This window comes from Sinohyriopsis cumingii, chromosome 15 (genome assembly GCF_028554795.1).
Source record: "Sinohyriopsis cumingii isolate HCF-2022 chromosome 15, ASM2855479v2, whole genome shotgun sequence".
Taxonomy (NCBI): domain Eukaryota; kingdom Metazoa; phylum Mollusca; class Bivalvia; order Unionida; family Unionidae; genus Sinohyriopsis; species Sinohyriopsis cumingii.
Genome location: NC_142975.1, coordinates 66,316,458 through 66,340,917, shown reverse-complemented (window position 1 = coordinate 66,340,917; position 24,460 = coordinate 66,316,458). Strand labels below are relative to the sequence as shown.

General features: G+C 35.6%; 2 protein-coding genes across 2 annotated transcripts; both read left to right on the top strand.

Annotated features, from left to right (window-relative positions):
- Positions 1–2,487: 2,487 nt before the first annotated feature.
- LOC149781974 (cGMP-dependent protein kinase egl-4-like) lies at positions 2,488–7,826 on the top strand. Its single transcript, XM_089935051.1, has 4 exons — positions 2,488–2,622; positions 4,775–4,860; positions 5,556–5,643; positions 7,581–7,826. Exons 1-4 carry the CDS (start codon positions 2,488–2,490, stop codon positions 7,722–7,724), a joined length of 453 nt encoding a protein of 150 aa, XP_089791177.1. The 3' UTR covers positions 7,725–7,826.
- On the top strand, positions 7,766–24,214 carry LOC149781973 (cGMP-dependent protein kinase 1-like). The gene is made up of 7 exons (XM_089935050.1): positions 7,766–7,773; positions 9,124–9,213; positions 12,028–12,169; positions 19,004–19,167; positions 19,707–19,835; positions 20,970–21,084; positions 22,680–24,214. The coding sequence occupies exons 1-7, from the start codon at positions 7,766–7,768 to the stop codon at positions 22,782–22,784; spliced, it is 753 nt and encodes a 250-aa protein (XP_089791176.1). The 3' UTR covers positions 22,785–24,214.
- Positions 24,215–24,460: the final 246 nt, after the last annotated feature.

Below are 24,460 nucleotides of genomic sequence, written 5' to 3'. Positions count from 1 at the left end.
GGCGCTGTTGTAAGATTCTCTGTAGATATAAGTTGCATTTACAGATTTAGCATTTTGTTTTATTCGTAGGATTATTTGGAAGAAATTTCATTATTATTATTATTATTATTTAAAAAAGTTCAACGTTTAGATCCTGAAGAAAGTCCTTAGGTTGATATTTACTTTTCTGGCAAGGTAGTAGGGAATGTAGATATTGATGCTCTCTACTAAGAAAACTGACGATTATTGCTATTATCATTATAATAATAATAATAATAATAATAATAATAATAATAATAATAATAATAATTATTATTATTATTATTATTATTATTATTATTATTATTATTGTCCGCGTGGGTGAGATGGCTTGGCTGTAAATCGGAGTTGTTCGGTGGTTCTTATCGGAGTTTTCCCGTGTTCTTCCTCCAATAGCTATACTAGCTGCCATATATCATGGACCGAAAATGGCGTTAGACTCACAACAACAATAACAACGGCAACAATGAGTTTATCGAAGCACCCTCATCCTTTCACTTTAACTCATTTGACCATGCTTCCATATGGAACCTTTTAGAGTGATAACAATATTTCCTTAAGATCGGACATTATCGATATTTTGTAAAAAGCTATAGTGAAAAACACATACTGGATGTATGGCATTTAAGACTTATAATAACCGAATGATTAAGAATATACTTAATGGATTAGTACATTCCATTGATCCGTCCATCTTGCCCCCCCCCCCCCCCCGCTCTCTCACATTGCTCCAAGGCAGATGATTATACATATGAATATTAAAGTTATATACAATTATGGACAGCGGTTTCTTTCCCCGATATAAAATGTAACTCTAAGAAAGCAATAATAATAATAATAATAATAATAATAATAATAATCTAGCATTCGTTTATTTTTTATTATTATTTATTATTATTAGCAAAAAATATTACTATCATTATCCTTGCACTTTTAAAGAGATCTTTACTGTGTAATTCTTCCCGGGTGCATTCTTTGATGATGTCCACCAGTTCCTTTACACCATCCGAATAATGACCGAAAGTCTTGAGTTATGTTCGGACTGGTAATTAAATGTACTCAACGGTTTTAACATGAGTAGACCATCTCCTTAGACAATGGCTAAGTAATAGGGATCTTTTAACACAAATTGTAAAACTTGATGTGAAGCCAATAACCAATATTAGCCAATATTAGCACGAATCAGCCTTTGCTGCCACACTCCTCAATCCTCTCAATCCAGTCCAACAACATGGTATATTCAGGATCTTCCAAGAGCATTTTTTCAGAGACACAATCAGCAGCTGGTTTGATACGGCAAAATTCGATTTGCGTTCTATTTTTTGAAACTCGCATTACGTGAGTAATTACTATGGTGGACCCACATATTAAGAATTCTATTTTCTTTTTTACTTAAATATTACATGTTAGGTGACAAGATAAATTACATTTTACTTATGAAAATGTGACCTTTAACTCCACTCCAGCTGCTTTACAATTGAAAATCCAAAGTCAGAAATCTCTCTTCATCAAATTCAACATATCAAAAGGGGGCGCTCACCAGTTATTAACTAAAATGAATCCTGCCTTGTGCTAAAAATGACCCTGAATTAGTCTAAAGTACACTATACATAGCAGCTATTAAAATAGGGAAAATGAATTTTGCCAGACTAGACAATACCAGCTTCTGAAAATGCAATAAATGAATTACCAAATATATAAAATGCAAAAAGTTATCGTTTCGTTTTTATACAATTTACTTCTGAAGTTCAGGAAGTGAAAATGACCAAGTGGAGCTAGCACTTTTTTGAAAGGTGCACATCTGGAGTAAGGCCAAGCTGTATACTCTATAACCCATACTGCATCCATCAATCATATACCAAAATAAAGGGCATGAACGGTTCTTTGAATTATTCCTAAGATATACAAGGTCTTTTTTAAATAGCCAGTATAACAAGTGAGGAAAGTCAGGGAAATTCTTTTTAAAAAATATCCTAAATCCTATGCAAAATACGAAACTGTAGAGCGCCACCAAAAGCTACACCATCTCATCTGTTGTCGATGTAGATCGATTTAAAAAAACATTATCACGTATTTGAGTCCATAACATCAAACTACAGTCGTTTAGAGCAACTGTATTAGTTGTTAAACGTAACAGTATCATCGTATAACTATTTATTCAATCCAATGCTAACGTCATTTTGTTTTCATTACAAAATTACAGTAATTAAATATTTATTGATTTTCTCATTTGCCTCTATAAAATACAATAATTTCGTTTTTAGCTGGAGTTATCTTTAATTTCCTTTTTTAACATAATCACGCATAACATTATATAAACATGCCAATGAATACTTTTTTGTGGTAACGTGACGTCAACAATACCCGCGCCATTAGCTGACGTCACGTAGAAGCAGGCTAGTAACCAAAAGTGATAGCGTAAACCTGGATTGCATTTCATTGTTTGAAACGAAAGGTACATATTTAGCCATGAAATCGAAATCCATGAGATTCCGATGGCTTTCAGATTTAAAAAAGTGGGTTGTGAATAACCTTTGCTGTGTTGTAAAAAAGAAGAACAACAGAAACAGACAGCGATGCGAAAATTTGGAAAGTGGTATTGAGGTGAGTAAGGAGAGAGAGAGAAAGAGAGAGAGCACTTATGCAGTTATTTTTTTAGTGGTGTCCTTTTTAAAACAATTAATCAATCTTAAAATAACATAAAATAATAAACACTTGTCTTATTGTCTTTGTTGTTACAGCTTTTCAAACAATTTAGTGTATTTATTTATTCAACTGTATATTTACACAGGCATTAATATCCTTACCGACTGACAGATTGGTTTGCATAGGAAAAACTATATCCTTCACAGAGACTCTATTTAAAATATTGTCATGGTAAATGTTGCAATGAAGCTTAGTCATATACTGAAAGTTATAGTAATTATTTCTGATTTTGTTAATCATATATATTTCCTGAAATTTTTTAACTTAATAATCGAACAATCAGAGATTTTTTAATTAAGTCTCGATCCACATAAGGGGATCGTAATAATATATTTCAGGTAATGAAAGTTGCACTCAGTAAGGTGCATTCAGTTCAATATATTTGTGGGACATTTCTATTGTATTCGCACACCCTCCCGTTTTTGTACCCTACTACCGATATAAAAAATAATCATCAAAGATACAAAAATGCATTAAAATGAGTAATTTCATTCATCAATGTATAATTCTTAATCTGATTGTCGCCAAGGGGTCCTTAGCACTGTCAGCTTATTCGCAATTTAAACTAAACGGCTGTTTTCGATGTAAACAAGCCTACTGACAACGTATTGTCCTTTTTGGGATTTAGAAGAATCCATTTCAGTAAAAAAAAATGTCTTGTCTGCGTCCAATATTTACAATAATAATGTTTTGTTTTAATATTTCTAAGACAAATTGAAAACATGAAAATGAGGAACTCTTGTGTACATAAAAGAGATGTAACTTTAAAATGTATGGAATTATTAAGATTATGAAAGATGGTGAACTTAATCAAACCTGTTGCTGGAAAACATAGATTCACCCTAGAAAATATGGCAACCGTATAGCGAAACAAACTTCATTTGATTCGAAAAAAATGAACTTGACCTTGTGTGTTATCCCTGTCAACTATGAGGTTGGAAATTATAAACTGATGAATTGCGTTTTCATATCATTGATCCGTTTGTTTTTTTTAAAGGGCGGGGGGTACAAGGAAAAGGTAAAGTGTGCAAAACTATAGGTGGCGCTGCACAGTTTCTAATTTGTAGAGGGTTAGATTTTTAAAGAATACGAATTTTCCCGGTTTTTATTACTGGTTATACTGGCTATTTAAAAACAGATCTTGGGAACCTTAGGTAATGTTAAAAGAATTTTTCATTTCCTGTATTTCCACAAGTACAATATCCAAAGAAATTTCAGCCAAAGTACGTGAAAGTAACATAGAGGTATGCCAACATTCCCTCCAATATACATGTTGTCTTCCCTTAAATCTATCTAAAAAAGTTAGTGTTGGAATTTCTCCAAACTTGGTAATAAGTTGAATTTTGTTTATATTTGCAAGACGTGTATTATTTCTTTACCTCTCACCCCACCCCCCACCCCAGCATTGAAATTGGTTACATAAGAACTTTTTCTGTTCTAAAAATGCCGTCATACCGACATTCTTGAATATCTTAGATCAAACTTTATACCTGAAAGTCAGTACCAAGATAACCTAACTTTACATATCATTGTAATCGAAATATGATCCTCAGAGTGATGGTTGGGGGAGGGAATGTGGACGAGCGGGCAGAGGGCGGAGAGGGGGCGGGTAGGTGAGAGAGGAGAAAAGTTAGCGTAGAAGTGGCTGAGAATTACATTAACATATATCGATTTATTGATTGACTGTAAGTAAACGCCACAATCTCACATAAATTACTATAAAAGGCACGTCCCTTCCACTGAGACACATCAAGTCATCAAACCAATGCAGGCATGAGCAGTATTTAATTAACTGTGAGTAATGCGTTTATATTACTGAATACAGTTACTAAATAAAGTGTATTGTCGGTTAAACTTAATAGTAATTGTATGATGTTTCGACTCAAGAAAGTAAAATCACACACATTCGAAGAAAGGAAACAAACGTGTACCTGTTTATAGCCGACAGTACATTGTAGAGAAATGATTGCAATATCTTATAATTTCTACACAGCGTACACATTCTGATCATTACATCCAACATACACATTCTTTGCAATTGTTATTCCAGGATCAATGTGGGGTGGAGACCTCCGTTTCGGCGATAAAGCTGAATACAATCATTCCAGCGGACCTACAGTCTCACCGTCATGCTGAGTAAGTAACGGACGACCCATTTCTGTAGCATTATTTGTAGTTGACGATTCCAGCGGACCTACAGTCTCACCGTCAAGCTGAGTAAGTAACGGACGACCCATTTCTGCAGCATTATTTGTAACTGACGACTCCCCAAACCAAATTATATCTGTCTACCACCATCTATCAGTCAACTGCTGCATAACATACTTTCCACTGTGATATATGGGGCCACGAGTGACCTCACTTTTGTAGCAGAGTAATTTCGTACCAACTCGAGGTACCTTACTGCAGTGGTCTCAAGCTCAAACCACCCTGAGGGCCGACTGAGGTCATTTTCTATGGCTCAATGGCCGCACCGCCATTGCTATCTCTCAAAACACTCTGTGACGCCAATCATTTTGCGGGACACAGGATACTTCTTGGCGGGCCGCGTGTTTGAGACCCCTGCCTTACTAGGTGATCTGATGCAAGTTCGTGGGACACTAGCAAAGAATGTGTGATATTATAATCAGGTATTTGTGGTCATTTTTATTGGTGGGTTGGCTAACTGACAGTGTGAGAACAAAAATGTGAATATAATCTAGTTCTGATTTGTATGGGTTTCCAAGACAAAATGAAAATTGAAATCTGACAGAATACTCATATATACAAAGCACATACATCTGACTAGCTATTTATTTCGTTAATGATTGTTTTTTATTTCGTCCCTCTAGTTCGGAAACAGGAATGGTCAAACTGATGCTAGACGATCTGGAGAAAGTATCCCCTCTGGGTGCAGGAGGATTTGGTAGGGTAATGTTAGTAAGTACTCTCATTTTAGATTTCTTTCCAAGTCTTTTTCTCCCGTTGCATGCTCCTCCATATTGTAAGAAGTGACTAATGGAGCCAGAAGACGCTGTGGCTTATTGGTTAGCGCAGAATCCTGCAATCGGACAATTCCGAGTCTGGTACAGAGGTGTGTCCTTGGGCAAGGCTATTTACTAAAATTGCCACCTCATTAAATAATCAAGTTGTTTTACTGTTACGTAGAACATCAAATTTAACTGAGTCCTCGTTGTTCTCAAATTCACATCTTTTTCTTTTTATGCTGTATGCTTTGACGGAAATTGATAAACTTTTTATACTGCTAAGTGATCAGTTGCATTTGACACTTGCGCCTTTGTGAAGTCAACGAAAACGCATGGGGACACACTTCGTTTTACTGATTAGCATCTAGGCAACATATTAGCAGACTGAATTGACAAAATGTGGTAAAACAGGAAACTGATATGTAAATCATCAGATACCCTATGCATCATAACATTTAAGATCAAATTCGTAACTTGCTTTCTTTCTGACAGTCCATCCCCTTTTGTCTCTCCAAACAGAAAGTTCAATTATCGTTTCAAAATGAAGCGACATAAAACATGATTTAGTTATATTCTCTAACGAGAAAACTGCGCATTTTCCCTCTATAATGAATGTTCTCAGCGAAGAAACATCTACTCAAACTATATAAATTTAACCGCGAAAAAATAATTCGCAGCCTTCCTCGCGAATAAGTATGTGTGTGTGTGATTTAAATTTGTTACGTAGCTTTAACAATTCTTCTGCTATATCCCTACGATGTCTGCGTGTTTGTAATGATGTCTAGCGCTGGGGGCATCATGCCGCAGACATGTAGCATGATGTCCAACCCATTCACATTATCCTGACACTAGGCCGACCAGTCCTAACACTAACCTCTTAATGCTAAGAGCAGCGTTTCTTTCTTTTCTTCGATAATCTGTTTCAATAAGTTCTCGGGCAAATACGTTGTCATGATGATATGACGCGGGAGCAGCAGATCTCACAAAAAGACGTAACTTGTCTTTTGGACAAAGACTGAATAGTGTATAAATAACGACTAACGAAATCTAAACACGTACAGTTTTTTGGTGACTCGTTAAACATTGTGTTGCGATGTTTTCAGTACTCTTGCGAAGGATAGTTGGCACACAAAGTTCAAAATCAGTGATACAAAATGTGGATCGACGACGCTTGGGTATCAAAGATGCAGTTTTAATGCTGAATAAACTAATAAAAGAAATCTAAGTGATACCTAAAGTAATTGCCGTATTGTTGAAACCCGCTCTTTTGACAAAATAAAAGATACATATTTGAATTATAGGGCTTAATTGACTATGTTTTAGTACGTACATTTGACCTAAATCACTGCAGACTTTTTAAAATTTCTGAATAATTAGATAAAACGTTGGACATTGATAAATACCCAATCTTAATCACTTAAGCCTATAGAGAATTTTTAAAGTCAAAGGTTACAATCGCCTGGAAGACGAAGCGATGTTTTTATTATTGACACCGAGAGTTACAAATGTCATCATATCTAGTCGAGAAAAGTATAATACAGTGCCTTGATATATTACGCCACAACTTCAGACGTTTATATAAAAAAATATATTGAAATCGTACGCCACAGACTAAAATCATAACGACAGACAATACCTTTAAAATGGACAAAACGAACACGAGTCTTGCGCAAATACAATGCCTCGAAATTGTACGACCCAAATGCATGTCTTGCGCAAAGACAATTCTTTGATCGATAGCACACCAACATAAAACATTACGAAAGACAATCCTTAACATTGTACAATACAATGCAAGTGTACAGGAAAGGCAACATCCTGAAATTGTATGAAACGGATACAGCAGTCCTTAAGACTGATTGTTTCCAAACAGTTTTGAATAATTTTCAGGTACAAGAAAAGAATAACACCTGTAAAACCTATGCTCTAAAGATCCTTGACAAGCGGCAGATTGTAGCAATGGGAGATCAAGACCAAGTCGTGAATGAAAAGGACATCATGACGGAATTAAAATCAGATTTTATTGTAAGGTAAGACTGTGACTTTTGTTTTGTATGTCTGCAGCCTTGGTCATGATGAGGAGGTGAGGGAAAGGAGTGGGAGGGACTATAAAACTGGGAGAGGGACTATAAAACTGCGGGAGACAAATGCAATTTTGTATGCATATTTGCATGCATCTGCCTTTTGTTATTTTTTATAGTTCTGGTAATTTGTCAAGATTGTACAGCAATTTGAACCTTTTGTAGACAAAAACCTTCTTAGAACGATTAAGCAAACACCGCCTGAATTTGACAAATGAAATTTGGGTTCACAAATTGCCTTATCAGTATCAAAAGATAAACACGGTATACGGTGGGCACGTCAAATTTGGCTGACATGTTACATTGTTAGTATGATTTAATAAACACTGTCTGAACGATTATGCGAAAGGCACTTGAGTTAGACAAATGAAAATTGGTTAGCATGTTGCCGTGTAGGCACAATTAAGTGAAACCACTTGAGGTAGGCGAACGAAAATGTGTTGGTATGTTATCTAGTTAGTGCGATTAGGCAAGTGAAATATCTTTGGAATGTCATTTTATAGCACGATTAGGCAATTATATCAATTTTCAACTTGTGCAACGATTTAGATTTTTATGGACTATTATATGTTTCAGTCTGTGGTGGTTCATATATATTTTGCGAATACGAAGAGAACTTTATGTTGGAAACCATTTCTGCAGTAACTATTTCCTCATTTGCATTAAAATGTATACCTCAATGAATATGTTATGATGTCCCATACTGTGTTCAGTCCATGTCGGAAAAAATGGTAAGTGAGGTAAACTGTTGCGGTCAGTCAATCTTAAGATCTTAAACTATTTTTGAACGAAGAGTACATTAATGCAATAATATATTTACTAACGTGGAATTGGCACGAAATTGTTGTTTTATTTTTATTTGTCAAAAATATTTGTTAGAGAATACAACTAAACTTACACGAAAATATTCATATAATGTCCCATTTTCATGTCGGAATATATATATATATATATATATATATATATATATATATATATATATATATATCTTACGAAATGAAATAATTTTGTCCATAATGAAGTTTAAAGTTATCATGTGTAACGTAAATAAACATATCTCCTTTATAATGATATCAATTTTGAGGTGGGAATTACAAGTAAATTACATACTCATAGACAAAACACGAAAGCGTTATGACGATTTTGAAGTCGCTTATGTACTTAAGACCTCTGAAGATTCAGTAACAAATTTCCTTACCCCATCTGATCTAACATATTTATATTTAAAACATCTGCAACTGAATTTGTAATACAATACGTGTAAAGCCATACATCCTAGCTTATAGTTAAGAATGGTATAATAACATATATTAAAAGCAGTTTTATTTCACAATCTTGTCTTTCTTTGCAAGGTTGTATCAAACATTTAAGGACGACGACTACCTATATTTGTTAATGGAGCCATGTCTGGGAGGTGAGCTGTGGACCCTGATAAATGAAGAGTAAGTAAAGAAGAGTTTTATGCAACACGATGATATAAAGAGTTTCTTTCAAAACGACAATAGTTATACCATCAGTACATGGAATCCTCCAGAAATAGCGGTTGGTAAATTTACTGTATTTGTAACAAATTCAGTTGACGTTATTTATGCTTGTGCAGACATATACCTGAAATATGCAAATGACACAAGTATTGCAATCCAATAGACGTGATTCATTGTTTACATGTTGTTTTCAGCCGATGTCCATCCCCCTAAAATCGTAAAAACGACTCGGATGAACGTTCTTTATTGAGGACAGGAACCAAAAACCTTAAATCTTTCCCTATCAAGCGTGTAATATTCTCAAAATGTTTAAGTTTATGCATCCGGAACATTTCAAAGAGAATTTAACAAAAGACATGTTATATGTAAGAACGTACGTGCAGTTATTTCATTCGTTCAATGCTAATTAGTTGAGGTAAGTTTGGAAAACTAGTAATCGTTAATTAATTTCATTAATTACGCTTAATCTGGTGAATCAGACATGTTGATTATGTGTACAATTCCTCTAAGGATAAGACATTAATTCCTCTCATAATAACAGGGCAAGACATATTTCGCAAGTATTATTTGTCTTCCGCTATTAGAGACTAGTATGCTGTTTATAACGATTTTGTTAACGTTTTATCGACAATCATCTTTTTCGAATAATTTGCCGTATAAAGTGTAAGAATGACCTACAAAGCAGGCATTTTGGAGGTTGTCAATAGCTAGTGATACAGAGACAACGTGAGAAAATAATGGAACTTTATTAATAATGCATGGCTTGTATGTGCAAAACTACATTCCCCCTAACCTTAAGGGTTATTTTGATTGAAAAGGAACAAATTGCGTGAGAAAAATAATCTGTATTGTGACTTGCACCGAGGCAAATAAATTTCATTTTTTGGGTTAACATTTTTTGTCTCCCCAACATAGATTATTTAAGCCTTGGAAATCGTTTTCTTAGCTGGATACTTGATGTCCATTTCCAAACAATAGGACGAGGTACACATAAACCATGTGCGGAGAAAAGTCCAACTTGTCTAGCATTTTTGACGAAAGGTGGTTTCAGTGGCTAACCACCATCCAGTAAGCATGCCATTAAATATTCGGTTTGCCTGTCCACCCTTCCTTGCTTTCAGATGGCTATCATGTTAATCCAGCATGATGTTTTTCTAAATTTGCCGTTTTCACTCACTATCCAAGTCGTCTTACAAGATTGCAGACATTTTTAAATTTGGTTGGACATAGGACAAACATGGCTACTTAGTCTCGCCGCAAAAACCCATATAACGTAGTCCACACTCCTTTGCTTACATTTACCTAATGTCGAGATATTGCTGTCAAGATACGTTAAAACTAACATCTGAAAAGGTGAATAGGTCCATATGCCGGCTCATACATGCAAATGAAGTTGCAAATTCTATTTGATATCGGCTGTGTTCATCCTTTATTTGATTTTCATGCTTCAAGACCAAGTAATCCAGCACGGATTTTTCGCCAAACTAATGAGCTGCTACCCAAGCCATAGTTCCAAGTTTTAACTTATATCCGTCTCATGCTGAGCCCTCCTTTTAATGCATAATATAGCATCTTAGATTACGTGTTTAATGTCATAATTGGTAGTTCTACATACATTTGCTTATATGGACATGGTTTTGTGATTATGCCACACGCACACTTCAAAGTAATACATTCCATTGTTTTCCTTTTCAACAATTTCCACCTGCACAAAGTTCTTCTCCATGTTATGTCCAGCAGTTAATATAAGTTTCAAGGATAGCCACATATCTAATCTTATATACACTACCTTAGGCTTGTGTATTGGGCTCAGTTTGAGATGTACATAATTCTCATAAAGCGTCGTATCCAAATTCATGATCAAAGGCATTACAAATATTTCGTAGTACTTCAACCACATTAAATGTCAGAGGTGATCTAATTTAAGAATAGCAATTCTTTCAGTGAAACTTTAATGTCCATATGACCCTTCGCTGAAAAGAAAAACCTTCAATACAATTTTCAAGATATTTTTATGTCAAATGATAGATATGTTCGCAGAAGACCAACTAAACAGTATATAAAGTCTCAAATGAAAGTCCCCTAGCAATGCAACCATCCTTCCAATAATGATAAGAAAATTTCGCAAGATTGGCGCTTTAATATCTGTATTTGAGTCAGATTAGGGTAATTTGCAATTTGAACGAACTAGACATCATACGAAGGATTTTAGTAAACATCCAATTGCATTACCCTACTTGTTCAAGACGAGGTGGAAAAAAACAAAGATTTTCTGGATATTGAATGTCCAAAGGATATCAAGTACATTTAAGACCAGCTAGATTTTGGAATGAGTATGAGTGTAAAGTTATTTTTTTGCAAGCCATCAATTAGCTAAGGAGCAGACATTGGATAATTGGATCATGTGCCGATTGTTTTAAAAATATAATAGGGAATATTGTCTCTAAGATGGAAGGGAAGTCGGTCAACCAGAAGCGTTTTCCTCCAGAGGTTTCAAAAATCCACTACCCTAAATGCATGTTGTATGGTTGAATGTCCACCATTACAGCGAACGTTGCAAACAAGTTCAAGTTCTGGTCTCTTATGAGAGAAACTATATACCTTCTCGAAAAGGGTTCATTCGTGTCACTCGTCGTAAGGAGATAAAGATGTTCCAAATAGGTCACACATCTTAATGCAAATACGGCCATACATCAAGGTATGTCGACTTTGAGTAGAATATATTCTATTTTAGTTTACACTATTTTAAAATTTGCTAGTTTCTTGTTGCAGAAAGGGTCTTAGTCATACAGCTGCGAAATTCTACACAGCCTGTATAGTAGAGGCACTCATCTTCATACACTCAAAAGGAATCGTCCACAGAGATCTAAAGCTCGAAAACGTACTCCTTGATTCTAGAGGATATGCAAAACTGGTACGTACATCTGTAGATGTTGATTTCAAATACATTATTACTTGACTATCGCATTCACTAGACACTTTACATTCTTCCATTCTTCTATGTATGTATGTATGTATGTATGTATGTATGTATGTATGTATGTATGTATGTATGTATGTAGTCGGTTGTTCTTTCTTTATACTGGCTGCCATGTATAGCATATCTTGTGCTGAAAATGCATTAAACCCTACAAAAACAACAACAACAACTTCGTTTCATTGGCACAATTCAAAGTCAACTTAAATAATTTTGTGAAATGGCATTGACATATTGAATTTCTTTTTCATTAGATCTACCTTTTGCTCTTCATAAGTCTTCTGTGTAAATCCGTATTCATACATTCATAATTTAAACATTCATTTCTGGATGAGAACTATAAAATCCTGCTTGATATCTACATCAATCTTAGTATTTATAATAAAATAGCTGCCCTGATGAGTATTTGTCTTTTTTATATACAATTCCTCATTTTTAATAATTCCAGTGTTTGTTTTTTATCTTGTCTATCCATCTGTACGTTTGATTCTGAGGAAATCCCCGTTACCCTTATATTTCTATGATATTTGGTACACATTCTTTGCTATTCTTAATTATCAGATCGAGTATTTTATGTTTTTTCTTCTTCCTTTATCTTTTGATGTATCTACCATTCACACTCTCGTGCCTGAAGCAAACCTTAGTAATGCTAATCGCTACTCTATATACTCTGTAAATACAACTTTCTATAACTGAAAAAAAATAGCCTAGCGAACATTGTGGCAAGACAGGTAAGGTATGTGACTCCGTCCTTTCATTTATTCACATCCACCCCACGCCTCTGTGTGATATGGAGGCAGTAAAAGAGAGCTGTCTCCTTCTCCATATGTCTGTCCTTAAACATTTGCTTTTCCGGAGCTAATTCTCAAATAGTTTAAAATATTTCAGCCAAACGTGGTACACGTGTGCTGCAACTTGTGTAGAGGTGCATCCGGAATGTTCCTCATGCAATATTGATATGCTGCCTAGGAATTAAAGTGTTGCATTTAGTTAATATATTTAGAGTGCTTCTCTATAGTGTACCAACAAAGGAAGTATAAAGACTGAGAGTGACGAACCAAAAACTAAAGTCTATACGAATCTTTTCATAAGCGTAAGAGCCGAGTGACGATCCGTACAAAACTGTATATCGGAATTTTGCATAAACGGTATAACCGAGGAACGAACCATAGAATACTGTCTATATGAATCTTTACATAAGCGTTAGACCCGTGTAACGAGCCGTAGCGTACTGTCTATAGGAATCTTTACTTAAGCTTTAGACCCGAGTAAGGAACCGTAGAAAACTGTCTATATGTCTGTGTACATAACCGGGAGAGCCGAAGGACGAACCGACAAGTACTGTCTATAGTAATCTTTACATAAGCATCAGACCCGTTTAACGAACCTTAGAATACTGTTGATATGAATCTCTACATAGGTGGCGCTGTACAGTTTCGTATTTTGCATAGAATTTTAAGGAAAAAGAATTTCCCAGGATTTCTTCACTGGTTATTCTGGCTATATAATAAAGACTTTGTATATCTTAGGTGCTGTTAAAAGAACTTTTAATTCCCTTTATTTTGATATATGATTGATGGGTGTAATTTAGGTTCTAGAGTATACAGCTTGGGCTTACTTAAGATGTGCTTGTATAAAAAAAAACTGCTAGCTCCGCATGGTCCTTTTCACTTCCTGGACTTCAGAGGTAAATTGTAGAAAAAAGAGCCGATAACGTTTTTTACTTTTCAGATATTTTGTAATTGGTTCATTTCACATTCAGTAAATGCTATTGTCTACTTCAGCAAAATTCGTTTTTCCTATTCTAATAACTGCTAAAGTTAGTGTACTTTTGATTAATTCTGGTTAATTTGTCAAGCACAGGGGAGCATCCATTTTGTTGTACCGTGTGCTTAGATCATGTACAATATCCACAAGTACAGTATCCAGTCGGACACATTACATAAAAGTAACATAGAGGTATGCCAACATTATCTCCATTGTGCATGTTACAAATGCAAACAACTTCCTTACCTACGTCACTCTCTCAAAAGTACAAAACAACTGGTGAGCGCCCCCATAAGCGTTAAAGATGAGTGACGTACCGTATAGCACAGTCTGTATGAATCTTTATATAAACGTTATGCCCGTGTAACGATGAGCATAATATTTTCTATAGGAATTTTTACATAAGAGTGAGAACTGAGTAACGAACCACATAATACTGTCTATAGGAATTTTCAATTATAGTGCTGTCTATAGGAATCTTTACATAAGCGGTAGATCCTTGTAACGAATCGTAGGGTAGTCTATAGGAATTTTTACAGAAGCGTTAGAGGCGAGTGACGAACCGTGGAGTACTTTTGTAAAAGTGTTAGTCCCGTGTAATGAACCGAAGAGTACTGTATATATGAATCTTTACATAGTTGTTAAACCCGATTAATGAACCGTAGAGTACTGTCTATATACATGTTTACATAAGCGTGTAACATGCAATAGATTGCTCTCTGTAGGAATCTTTACAAACGCGTTCGAAACAAGTGGCCAACCATAGAGTATTGTCTATAGGAATCGCAACATGGCTTTGATAGTCACCATTTACCTGGAATTTTGCATAATTACAATGTACCGAAAATGCTGCGAACGGTCGGACTGTACTACTTCATACAATATTGTAGTACTCAAAAAATGATATTTAACACAATGAATATTGAGAGAGAGAGAGAGGGGCTGAGGGGTAAATTACGTGTTTAAATATCAATCAATCAAGCCTCTTTTTAATGTGCGTCACGTGGAAAAAGAGATACTTTAAGTCATTTCTAATAAATCATTTGGTCCCATACACATGTATATATTTGCCTTATGCTCTCCTTCAATAAAATACTCAGATATAACTTAGTTGTGTATTCTGAATGTGTAAAGAGAAGGCCGGTTCCAAGCTAGATAAAGTTGTGACCTAGGCTTTGTAGCCTTTCTTGTGAATTAGATATCGAGGATTGTTTCTATCATTGCATAAATACCGGATATATTAAATCGAGTGCTACCGAATAACTTTATTGTGTAATGATCACACAAGATGAAATATATCCTGTATTTACAAAAGACATACAATTGTATTTTTATTATATACCAAACGTACCCCGAATCCTAGGAAGGTTTAAATCACTCTTCAGTACAACACCCATCCCACCCTTTCGTAAACTCCGTTCGCTTTCATTGGATGTTCATATGACTACCAGAGATTGAAGGTTGCGATAACAATGGGATGACCTAATCTATCGCAGTAAATTTCATTTTTTTGACATTTTGTTTTTGAGCAATTCTGACCACAAAGCTGGCCCGATTCAGCAATGGATCACATGGTTTATCACTGTTGTGAAGAAAGTAAGAGGAAATAACTTCATAGAGACGTAAACGGCGTCCAGGCAAATTTCTTTAGAAAAACTAATTTCCATGTCTAAAATGTAATGCAGTATCTGTTTATTTTTTCAAGCTCGCAAATTATTCATTTTGTATTGGTACAGGTGTATCTTCTGTACGTAAAAAAAATCAAGTGTCGCATGGTATGATGCAAAATTGTGTATTTTCAAATGTAAAAATATATACATATATTTTTTCAAACGTCACAGTATTGGAAGATATGTAAATTATTTAGTAAATAAAATTATATATTTCACACTTAAGTATATTATTCATATTAAGACTTAATCACATTCATCCATACGTTGGCGTTTGTTCTTTTTCTCTATTTTATATCACTTCGAATTTTTTCACGTGTTCAACGTTATTAACTATTGTTTCCCGTTTTTTCCTGAATTAGCAAGATTGAGATCTGAAGTCCTAATTTCACTCTTTGTTGACTTCATGCACAGCTCAACGCTGTGAATTGTTCTAATACACAAAGTAGCTATGTTATACACATTATTATCTATTGCAGAGAAATTATTTACATTAACTTATAGGATTGTTTTAATCATAAAAGTAAATGAAAACAATATTGTAATATTATTTTTATTGAACAAATTGCCTTTTTCAAGCAAATAAAACGACAAAATTTGATCGCATTTTTTATTTTCCATCTTGAAAAAATGTTATTACATTTAAAAAGATTTCTTTCATTTTTACCGTGAAATACTAACTCATGCATAAGTGAAATTATCAATGTTAGAGACCATCTTTGCATGAACAGGCGGCGGGAGGGGAGCTGGCAAACTAATAATAACTACATGTTAAACCGTAGGCTAAGAACCAGCTTGCCATTCTTGGTGTGGAAAATATTCACCACATTCGATTTTGATGTAAAATGGATTCGGTGAATCGATGCTAGTACATCCCAACACCACCCATAGGGATGCTAGTTAAATTATTTTAAAATTAAACAATCGTATTATAACCTATGGCGGTTATTTTCAAATTAACATATTGCCACTTTCCAATCACATCCTGCGTTTCATTTTCATAATATACATATCATTGTATTTTATTTTCTATTAACTTGCTTACCTCCTACCGCAGAACAACTCGATAACTGCCTGCGTTCATTGCTTGACAAACATGCCCCAGCTACCAAGTGCAGAGTATCAGTTCAAAAGTGTTCTCCATGGTACAGCAGTGTTAGGGACCAGCTGCGTACTGCTTAAAGAGACCACCGTAAAGCTGAGAGGCTTTGGCTTTCCACCAGACTCACTCACTATTCATAAGCAAATCTATGAAGCCGCTAAGACGAGTGTCACAAATATAATCCATGCAGCGAAATCAGACCACTATACTACTAAGATCATGGAAAGTTCCAGCTGCAAAGAGCTCTTCAAGATTACTAACAAGCTAATGTCAAGGAACAAATCTACACCACTTCCAACTACCTTCTCTCCAGTGGACCTTCCGGACATGCAAATTTCTTCCGTGACAAAGTACAAACCATTAGAGATAAGCTTGACACCACCATTTCAATTGACTCGTCGTCACCATACAGTTGGGATACAGAATTTGAGCGGCAACCATTAGCAGCATTTGAACCTGTCTCTATGGATTTCGTACGTACAATCGTGATGAAGAGTGCGCCAAAGTCATGTGAACTTGATCCAATTCCAACATCACTGCTGCTTGAGTGCTCAGATCCAGTATTGTCTTCACTAACTGATGTTATTAATACCTCTGTCTTATACGGGGAATTTCCATCCTTTTTCAAAACTGCCATTGTAAAGCCTCTGCTGAAGAAACCAACACTAGACCATAACGATTTAAAGAATTACCGCCCAGTTTCTAATCTCCTATTCATATAAAAAATCTTAGAAAAGGTTGTTCTATCCCAGCTTGTATCTCATCTAAATTCAAACAGTCTTTTTAGCAATGTGCAATCTGCATATCACCCTTTCCACAGTACTGAAACTACTCTTCTAAAAGTAGTTAATGACATTCTCTGGATAGCGGAAAGATTACAGTCCCCACCCTCCTTGATTTGTCTGCAGCATTTGACACAATAGAACATGATATATTACTTCACCGTCTCCAGCATGTATATGGCATTCATGATACAGCCTTACTGTGGTTCAAGTCAAATGGTTGGTCATCACGACACAAACTGTATCTACAAATAGAATACTCTCCAACCAAGTTGATCTATTTTGTGGTGATATACAGGGGTCTGTTCTTGGGCCTGTTCTCTTCATTCAGTACACTCAGTCGCTCTCAAGTGTCATAGATCATCATCCAGTATCTCGCCAATTGTACGCTAATGACACCCAAATGTACAAATCTAGCCACCCAACTGAAGTTGATGCTACCATCCAAGGTGTAGAGAGGTGCATTTTTTATCTGAAATCATGGATGACATGTAACAAGCTGCAGATGAATGATGATAAAACTGAGGCCATTCTGATCACAACACAAATACTTTCTCATTCACATCCTTTACCTCAAACAATAACTATCAGCAACACCAACATTAAATTTACACAATCATTACGAAACCTAGGTGTTACTCTGGACAATACTCTCACATTGCACCAACTGTCATGAACATATGCAAGGCTGCATATCTTGAGCTGAGACGCATCAGCTCAATTCGCAACCATCTTTCAGTTGATGCCACTAAAACACTTATATGTTCATTAGTACTTTCAAGACTGGACTATTGTAACTCAATTCTGTCTGGTTCATCTCAATATCTGCTCCAGAAACTCCAAAAAGTTCAAAACACAGCTGCTCGGATCATACTTAGAGTACCACGATCAGAGCACACCTCCCCGTTGCTCTGTACCCTACACTGGCTATCCATTCGATCCAGAATCAAACACAAAATTTGTTCTCTGTGTTACGTTTCACTGTCGGACTCATGTCCAACATACCTATCCGACCTCACCCATGTGTACTCACCAGCAAGATACTTACGCTCCTCTTCTGACAATCGTATGCTCATTATTCCAAGTATGAAAACAAAGTCATGTGGACAGCGTTCTTTTTGCATACCAGGGCCCAGCGACGTGGAATGAATTGCCCACTGAACTTAGACACAAAGACACAGTGATCACATTCAAGAGGGCTCTCAAAACTCACTTATTTCGATTGCAAGAACAAACTTAAAGACTTAATAATGTTTCCTACCGTCAATATTCTCAGCATGTTATTTTATGTTTTCTAATTTCATGGTGTTTGTTTTTGTAATCATGTCATTATATGTTTTTTTTTTTTTTTATCTTATATGCGTTGTCTAATATAAAGTGCTTAGAGCTTCTAAAGATTAGGTGCTATACAAAGTCCTCATATTATTATTATTATTATTTTTCTCGATAGATTGACTTTGGGGTTGCCAAGAAAGTGGGACCAGGAACAAAGGCCCAGACGATGTGTGGAACGGCACCTTATACGGCCCCAGAGATGATTTTAAATAAAGGGCATGACACGGATGCCGATATTTGGTCGTTGGGAGTTCTTGTATTTGCTATGCTTTCTGGCAGGTAAGGATGATATAAACTTAACATGGTAATTATATACCTTTTGTTTTGCATCATCACGTTAACGTGTGCGTGTACAAGCGTGTGTGTACATAAAACATGCATTCCAACATTACGGGAACGTATGATGTCTGAGCACAGCTAAAGTCACTGCATTTCACTTAGTCCCGGTACTATTGTCAATGGCCATTTTTAATATTTTCGAATGTAAGGAATCGTATATGCCCGTATTTATACTGTGACAGTCATTTGAATTTTCACAGTGCTATATAAGTCTGAAAAATGAACTGTCTCTATTTTTAGTAGAGGCTGATTTCTTTCCATTATGTGTGAGTAGTTAGACGAAGACAAAAGTCATATTATGGAGACATTACAACTTGATATAAAAGATTTTAACAGCTATCTTGTTTCGTTTTCTCGAATAAATTTAGAAAATTGCTTGTAATTCCATTCGTACCGGTGAGAATTTCTGTGCGTTTTAACATGTAAATATTCAGCACACGAATTTCGTTATCTTTTACAAATTGCATTTCTTCTTCCAGTTCCCTATTTGCAGACAAGGATGATGATGACATCAAGACTTATGAAAACATCCTGGCAGGAATCGATGTTGTTGTCTTCCCAAACGAAATAAGAAAGATCGCTGAAGATTTCATAAGGAAATTGTGCAGGTAAGAATGGTATCCAGGTTATTGTCTTACCAAGTCATAAAATAATCGCTGAAAACTGTACAGGGAAGAAAGCTGTTTCTTCTTAGATTAGTTACATACTAGAACGGCGGTTTCAAAACAAGTGTAACGATGGCGATTAATTTAGGCATATGGACGAGAACGACGACAACAAACCAGTAATCTCAAGTCACATAAAAAACAAAGCTACTCAATATTTAATTGAAATATTTAAATGGCACAACGGCAAATCCAACCATTTAATTGATGTCAAGTGTGTGTGTGTGTGTGTGTGTGTGTGTGTGTGTGATTTTGATTTTTAACGTACATTTAGCAATTTTTCAGTCATATTGCTACGATATCGGCAGTGTGGCAGTTCATAGTGACGTCTAGCACTGGGGCATCATGCCACATATATGTAGCATGATGTTCCACCCAAGCACATTATCCTGACACCAGGCCGACCAGTCGTAACACTAACCTCTTAATGCTGAGTGCCAAGCGAGGCAGTTGTTAGTACCATTTTTATAAGTCTTTGGTATGGCTCGGCCGGGGATCGAACCCACTACCTCACGCATCCGAGGCGGACGCTCTCCACTAGGCCACCGGAGCGGTCTCCATGACAAGTAGAAAATCATAGAAATTAATGATTCGAAAAGGGTGAGTATATGAGAGCGGTGGCCCAAATCGGAATTTCCTTATATAACATTAGTAGATATACAATTTTTACCGCATATAATAGAATAAATTGTTGCACACCCTGCCAAATGTTTTTTTTTTATTTTTTTTTATTTTGTCCCATCAGCTTTGAGAATGACGTGTGCAAAAAGGGGTTCATAACAAAATATGTTCAGCATCTGAAACACAAACGTTATCATCACTTTCTTATTTAAGGCCTTACAATGACGTTAGCCATTTTTAAGGAATCGAAGAAGAATAACATGTATCTAAAGCTTAAGTCTGATTCATAATGGTGAAATGTAGATTTTTTGCTCGGGTCTCCATATCAGAAAACTTACGTAAAAGCGCATACAAAAGAAAACCAATGGATACATGCATATAATACCAATGCTCCGTCTCCATACCTGACGTTTAATGTGAGATTCATTCATTCATTCTCATTTCCTTCTTTTTAAGGAATAACCCCAACAAGCGCCCTTGCGCGCAAGAAATACTAAAACATGCTTGGTTTGAGAAATTCCGCTGGGAGGGCTTAAGAAAGAAAACATTGAAACCACCTTTCATTCCAAAGGTTAAAACCTCTCTCTCTCTCCCTCTCTCTCTGTCTCTCTGTCTCTGTCTCTGTCTCTCTCTCTCTCTCTCATATATATACCCGCCATGTCGGACAAATCTGCGCGTCGGGTAATTCTGCGCAACGATACGACATTCCTTTAAATATTGGATGATATGTTGCTTTTTGGCCAAATATCCAATTTGTATCAATAAATAACCATCGTCCTTTAATTAAGGAAGTTGTATTCATACAGTGTACAAACATATCCCACATTTCTACCCTAAATGCACATGAAAATGTGATTTCTAAATGTCAACATGAAGACCTACTCCATGACCTTCGTGAACTTGCAACCTAGAAAATCCTGGTTACTATGTATCTTTTAGAATCATACGTAAAAGAAAGCAAAAACCATTATATAAAATATGGAAATGTATACCTTATAACAATACTGCATTTTAATCCAAGTTTCCAATTTTGCAAGAAGTTGTTCCACATGTGCAACATTGTCTGCTACACAACGTGTCAACTTGCCGCGAGAACGAGAATCTGAAGAAATTACCCAGCGTATAGTCTGTTTCTAAATTCTCTAGTAATTTGTTCTTCATAAACGAGACGTTGTAGACACATTACATCCTATGCATTGTTGTTTCTCTTCAACATAATAATTTATTTAATTTATAACACATTGAACGTTTTTGATTTTGTTACAAGATCGGTTTAGTTTGCTTAATATGTCTTGCCATTTATTGGCATTGGTACGTTGCATTTTGTAAAACCAGCTATAAACCTGACATAATTACTCGACTGCAATGCTCACAGAAACAGTCCAAAATATGTATATAATTTCCAAAACCCGATGGATAAACATTATTTAAGTTTTGCACAGAATAGTACGACATATCGCGAGTCATGAAAACACTGGGGTGGTATCCGTGTGTCCAAAATTAATATTATTTTGAACAGAATATTCTGGTGACAATTGCCTCTTTTCAATTGGTAAGCATTGCTGTACTGTATTTTATTTTCGTCAATCGGTCGAATTCGGTATGTATTAGGTATGCGTTAGGTGCGCAGAAATACCCGACATCAGTGTGCATATATATATATATATATATATATATATATATATATATATATATATATATATATATATATATAAAACGTGATTAAAGGATCATAATTTGTGACCGATACAACATTTTTGTAAAAAGGTTAGTTTTAAAACCAATCTGTCATGAATTATGAAATCACTTTGTTAATATAATTAAAGTCATTACAGATTGGGAATTTATGTATATTCCATACTGACGGAAACCACCTATGTACCAATACTGTAGAAAAGTACAGTAGTAGGTACCTCAAGAAACAAAGATACCGCAGTACTCGGTACAGTGGTAATCCCGCGCACCTCTCATCGCCGTTCTATTGTCGACCACATTAAGTATTATTTTCCCTAACTAAATATGATTTTTGCCATTAATATTGTTTAATAGTTATCTATCCACCAATCTCTCTGGTTATATAATTTATTTTATTCTTTTTTTGTTCCTTCGTTGGTTTCTCTTCAAATTGAATGTTAAACCAAAGTGTATATTTTGGATTTTTATCAGATCACATCACTAGTTGATACCAGGAATTTCGATGTTGATGACTTGCCAGAAGAGACAAAGTATCCACGCACAGATAACGTTTCAAGCTGGGACCCAGATTTCTAGCTAAATCTCATTACTCCAACCTTTCGGCGGTCAACTTCGATTTTTTCAATCAGCACGAGTTCGTTGTTGAGACAAAAGGGACGGGATCTGAGTAATAGTTCATCCTGATGATGGTGGCTATAAAGAATATTAACCTGGATTATATGAACTTCATTACCTAAAATCAAGTGAAGAGTGAAAGAAGTCATAATTTTTAAAAATTAGGTCTGTAATTAAACCTTTGCTGGATATTCAGGCGATGACCGCATTCAGTTTGACTGATTATATATATATATTAAAAGTTCATTATGTGTCATATGACTTCCGGCCCAGCATTTCTCAATGATCCTGTAGTAATTTCTTCAATATACACCTACAGCAATCATTATAGTTCATTTATATTATAGTAACAACACAAGTGACGATTAAATTCAACGTTTTATTGAACATTTTATACGTCATTTTTGTGAATGAGTTTCGCATAGTAATACACGCGACTATCCTTTATGGAAGTGCACGGGTAAGTGCGGTGATCATCTGAGAGCAATGGAAGAAACTACAGTTATTACAGAGTATGGAATATCGCATTGTTAAAGAACAAAAGTAAAACATTGAGATTCGGAAGAACACGAAAATATTCGTGAAATGACGCAATACGAAATTGAAGATACAACTATGTACACATTTTCACGGGGAGGGTGGCTTTTGTTCTGTTCGCTTTCTTTTCTTGCTGTCATGATATAAGTAATCATGTGACAGTTATATCTGGAGCACCGACTGCGTCAGGTTTAACGAATATAACTTTTGCTCCTTTACGCTTAGTTGGAAGTCGTATACTGTGATTCATGAGATAGTTATGTGTGATGTGCTGTGAATAATTTGGACTGGTTCAACTCCGGATTTGGAGAGTTGTATAACTATTGTTTCCAGGCTGGTAAATTGTACTGTCATATCCGCATTTTCATCCTTCAACAGTGAGCCCAGGGTATTGTGGCCCATCGGTCCTATATAATGCTTCAAATGTTATATTTCTTTTTTGAAATCCTTTCTTTCGGTTATGGTATTAGCCAAGACAGATGAGACACAATACCCACTGTTAATGTGTGAAGTATGATGCCCAACATTTAGACCTTTAAAGTAAAATTGTCAATCACTCCGTTTAAGAACAGTTACGAACTCTCAGAAGCTGGAGCCCCTCAAACTAAAATTATGCAATTCACAGGGAGCACAGATAACTCACATCGTAAGAATCCATCTTAAAGGCACCGTATCATAAAATTTCCTGACACATATTGCCGTTGCAGAAATAACCGTTACAAGCGCTGCTTCCAGCAGGACAACAATAATGAATAAGAACAAAGCTACCCTCACCACCACCTTTGTGGGATCTTCATCACTGTAACTTTCATATTACGTAGGCACTAATTTGTGAATTCTGTCAATAGTAAAGTTTGTATGCTTCTTTGTCTACGTGTTTGTCATCTGATGCACCTATATTACGGTCAGGTCTAAGTCCTATTACGCTCAACCTCACGTAACCTTCAGACTAACTTTCTTTTCCCAGAATCGGATTTATCATTTTGTTTGTTTATTCGTTTGCTTGGCTTTGTAAATTTTACTTCTAAAGGAGACAAATGTGCATACATTTGTTGAGAAAGGTACTTGGTCATTCTGAATATATCATGTCAGATTAGGTC

Coding starts and splice junctions, on each gene's coding strand:
- LOC149781974 (XM_089935051.1), top strand. CDS start 2,488: ATGAAATCGAAATCCATGAGATTCCGATGGCTTTCAGATTTAAAAAAG. Junction 2,623..4,774: donor ATTTGGAAAGTGGTATTGAG/GTGAGTAAGGAG, acceptor TTGTTATTCCAG/GATCAATGTGGGGTGGAGAC. Junction 4,861..5,555: donor CAGTCTCACCGTCATGCTGA/GTAAGTAACGGA, acceptor TCGTCCCTCTAG/TTCGGAAACAGGAATGGTCA.
- LOC149781973 (XM_089935050.1), top strand. Junction 9,214..12,027: donor TGGACCCTGATAAATGAAGA/GTAAGTAAAGAA, acceptor TTCTTGTTGCAG/AAAGGGTCTTAGTCATACAG. Junction 21,085..22,679: donor AACCACCTTTCATTCCAAAG/GTTAAAACCTCT, acceptor GATTTTTATCAG/ATCACATCACTAGTTGATAC.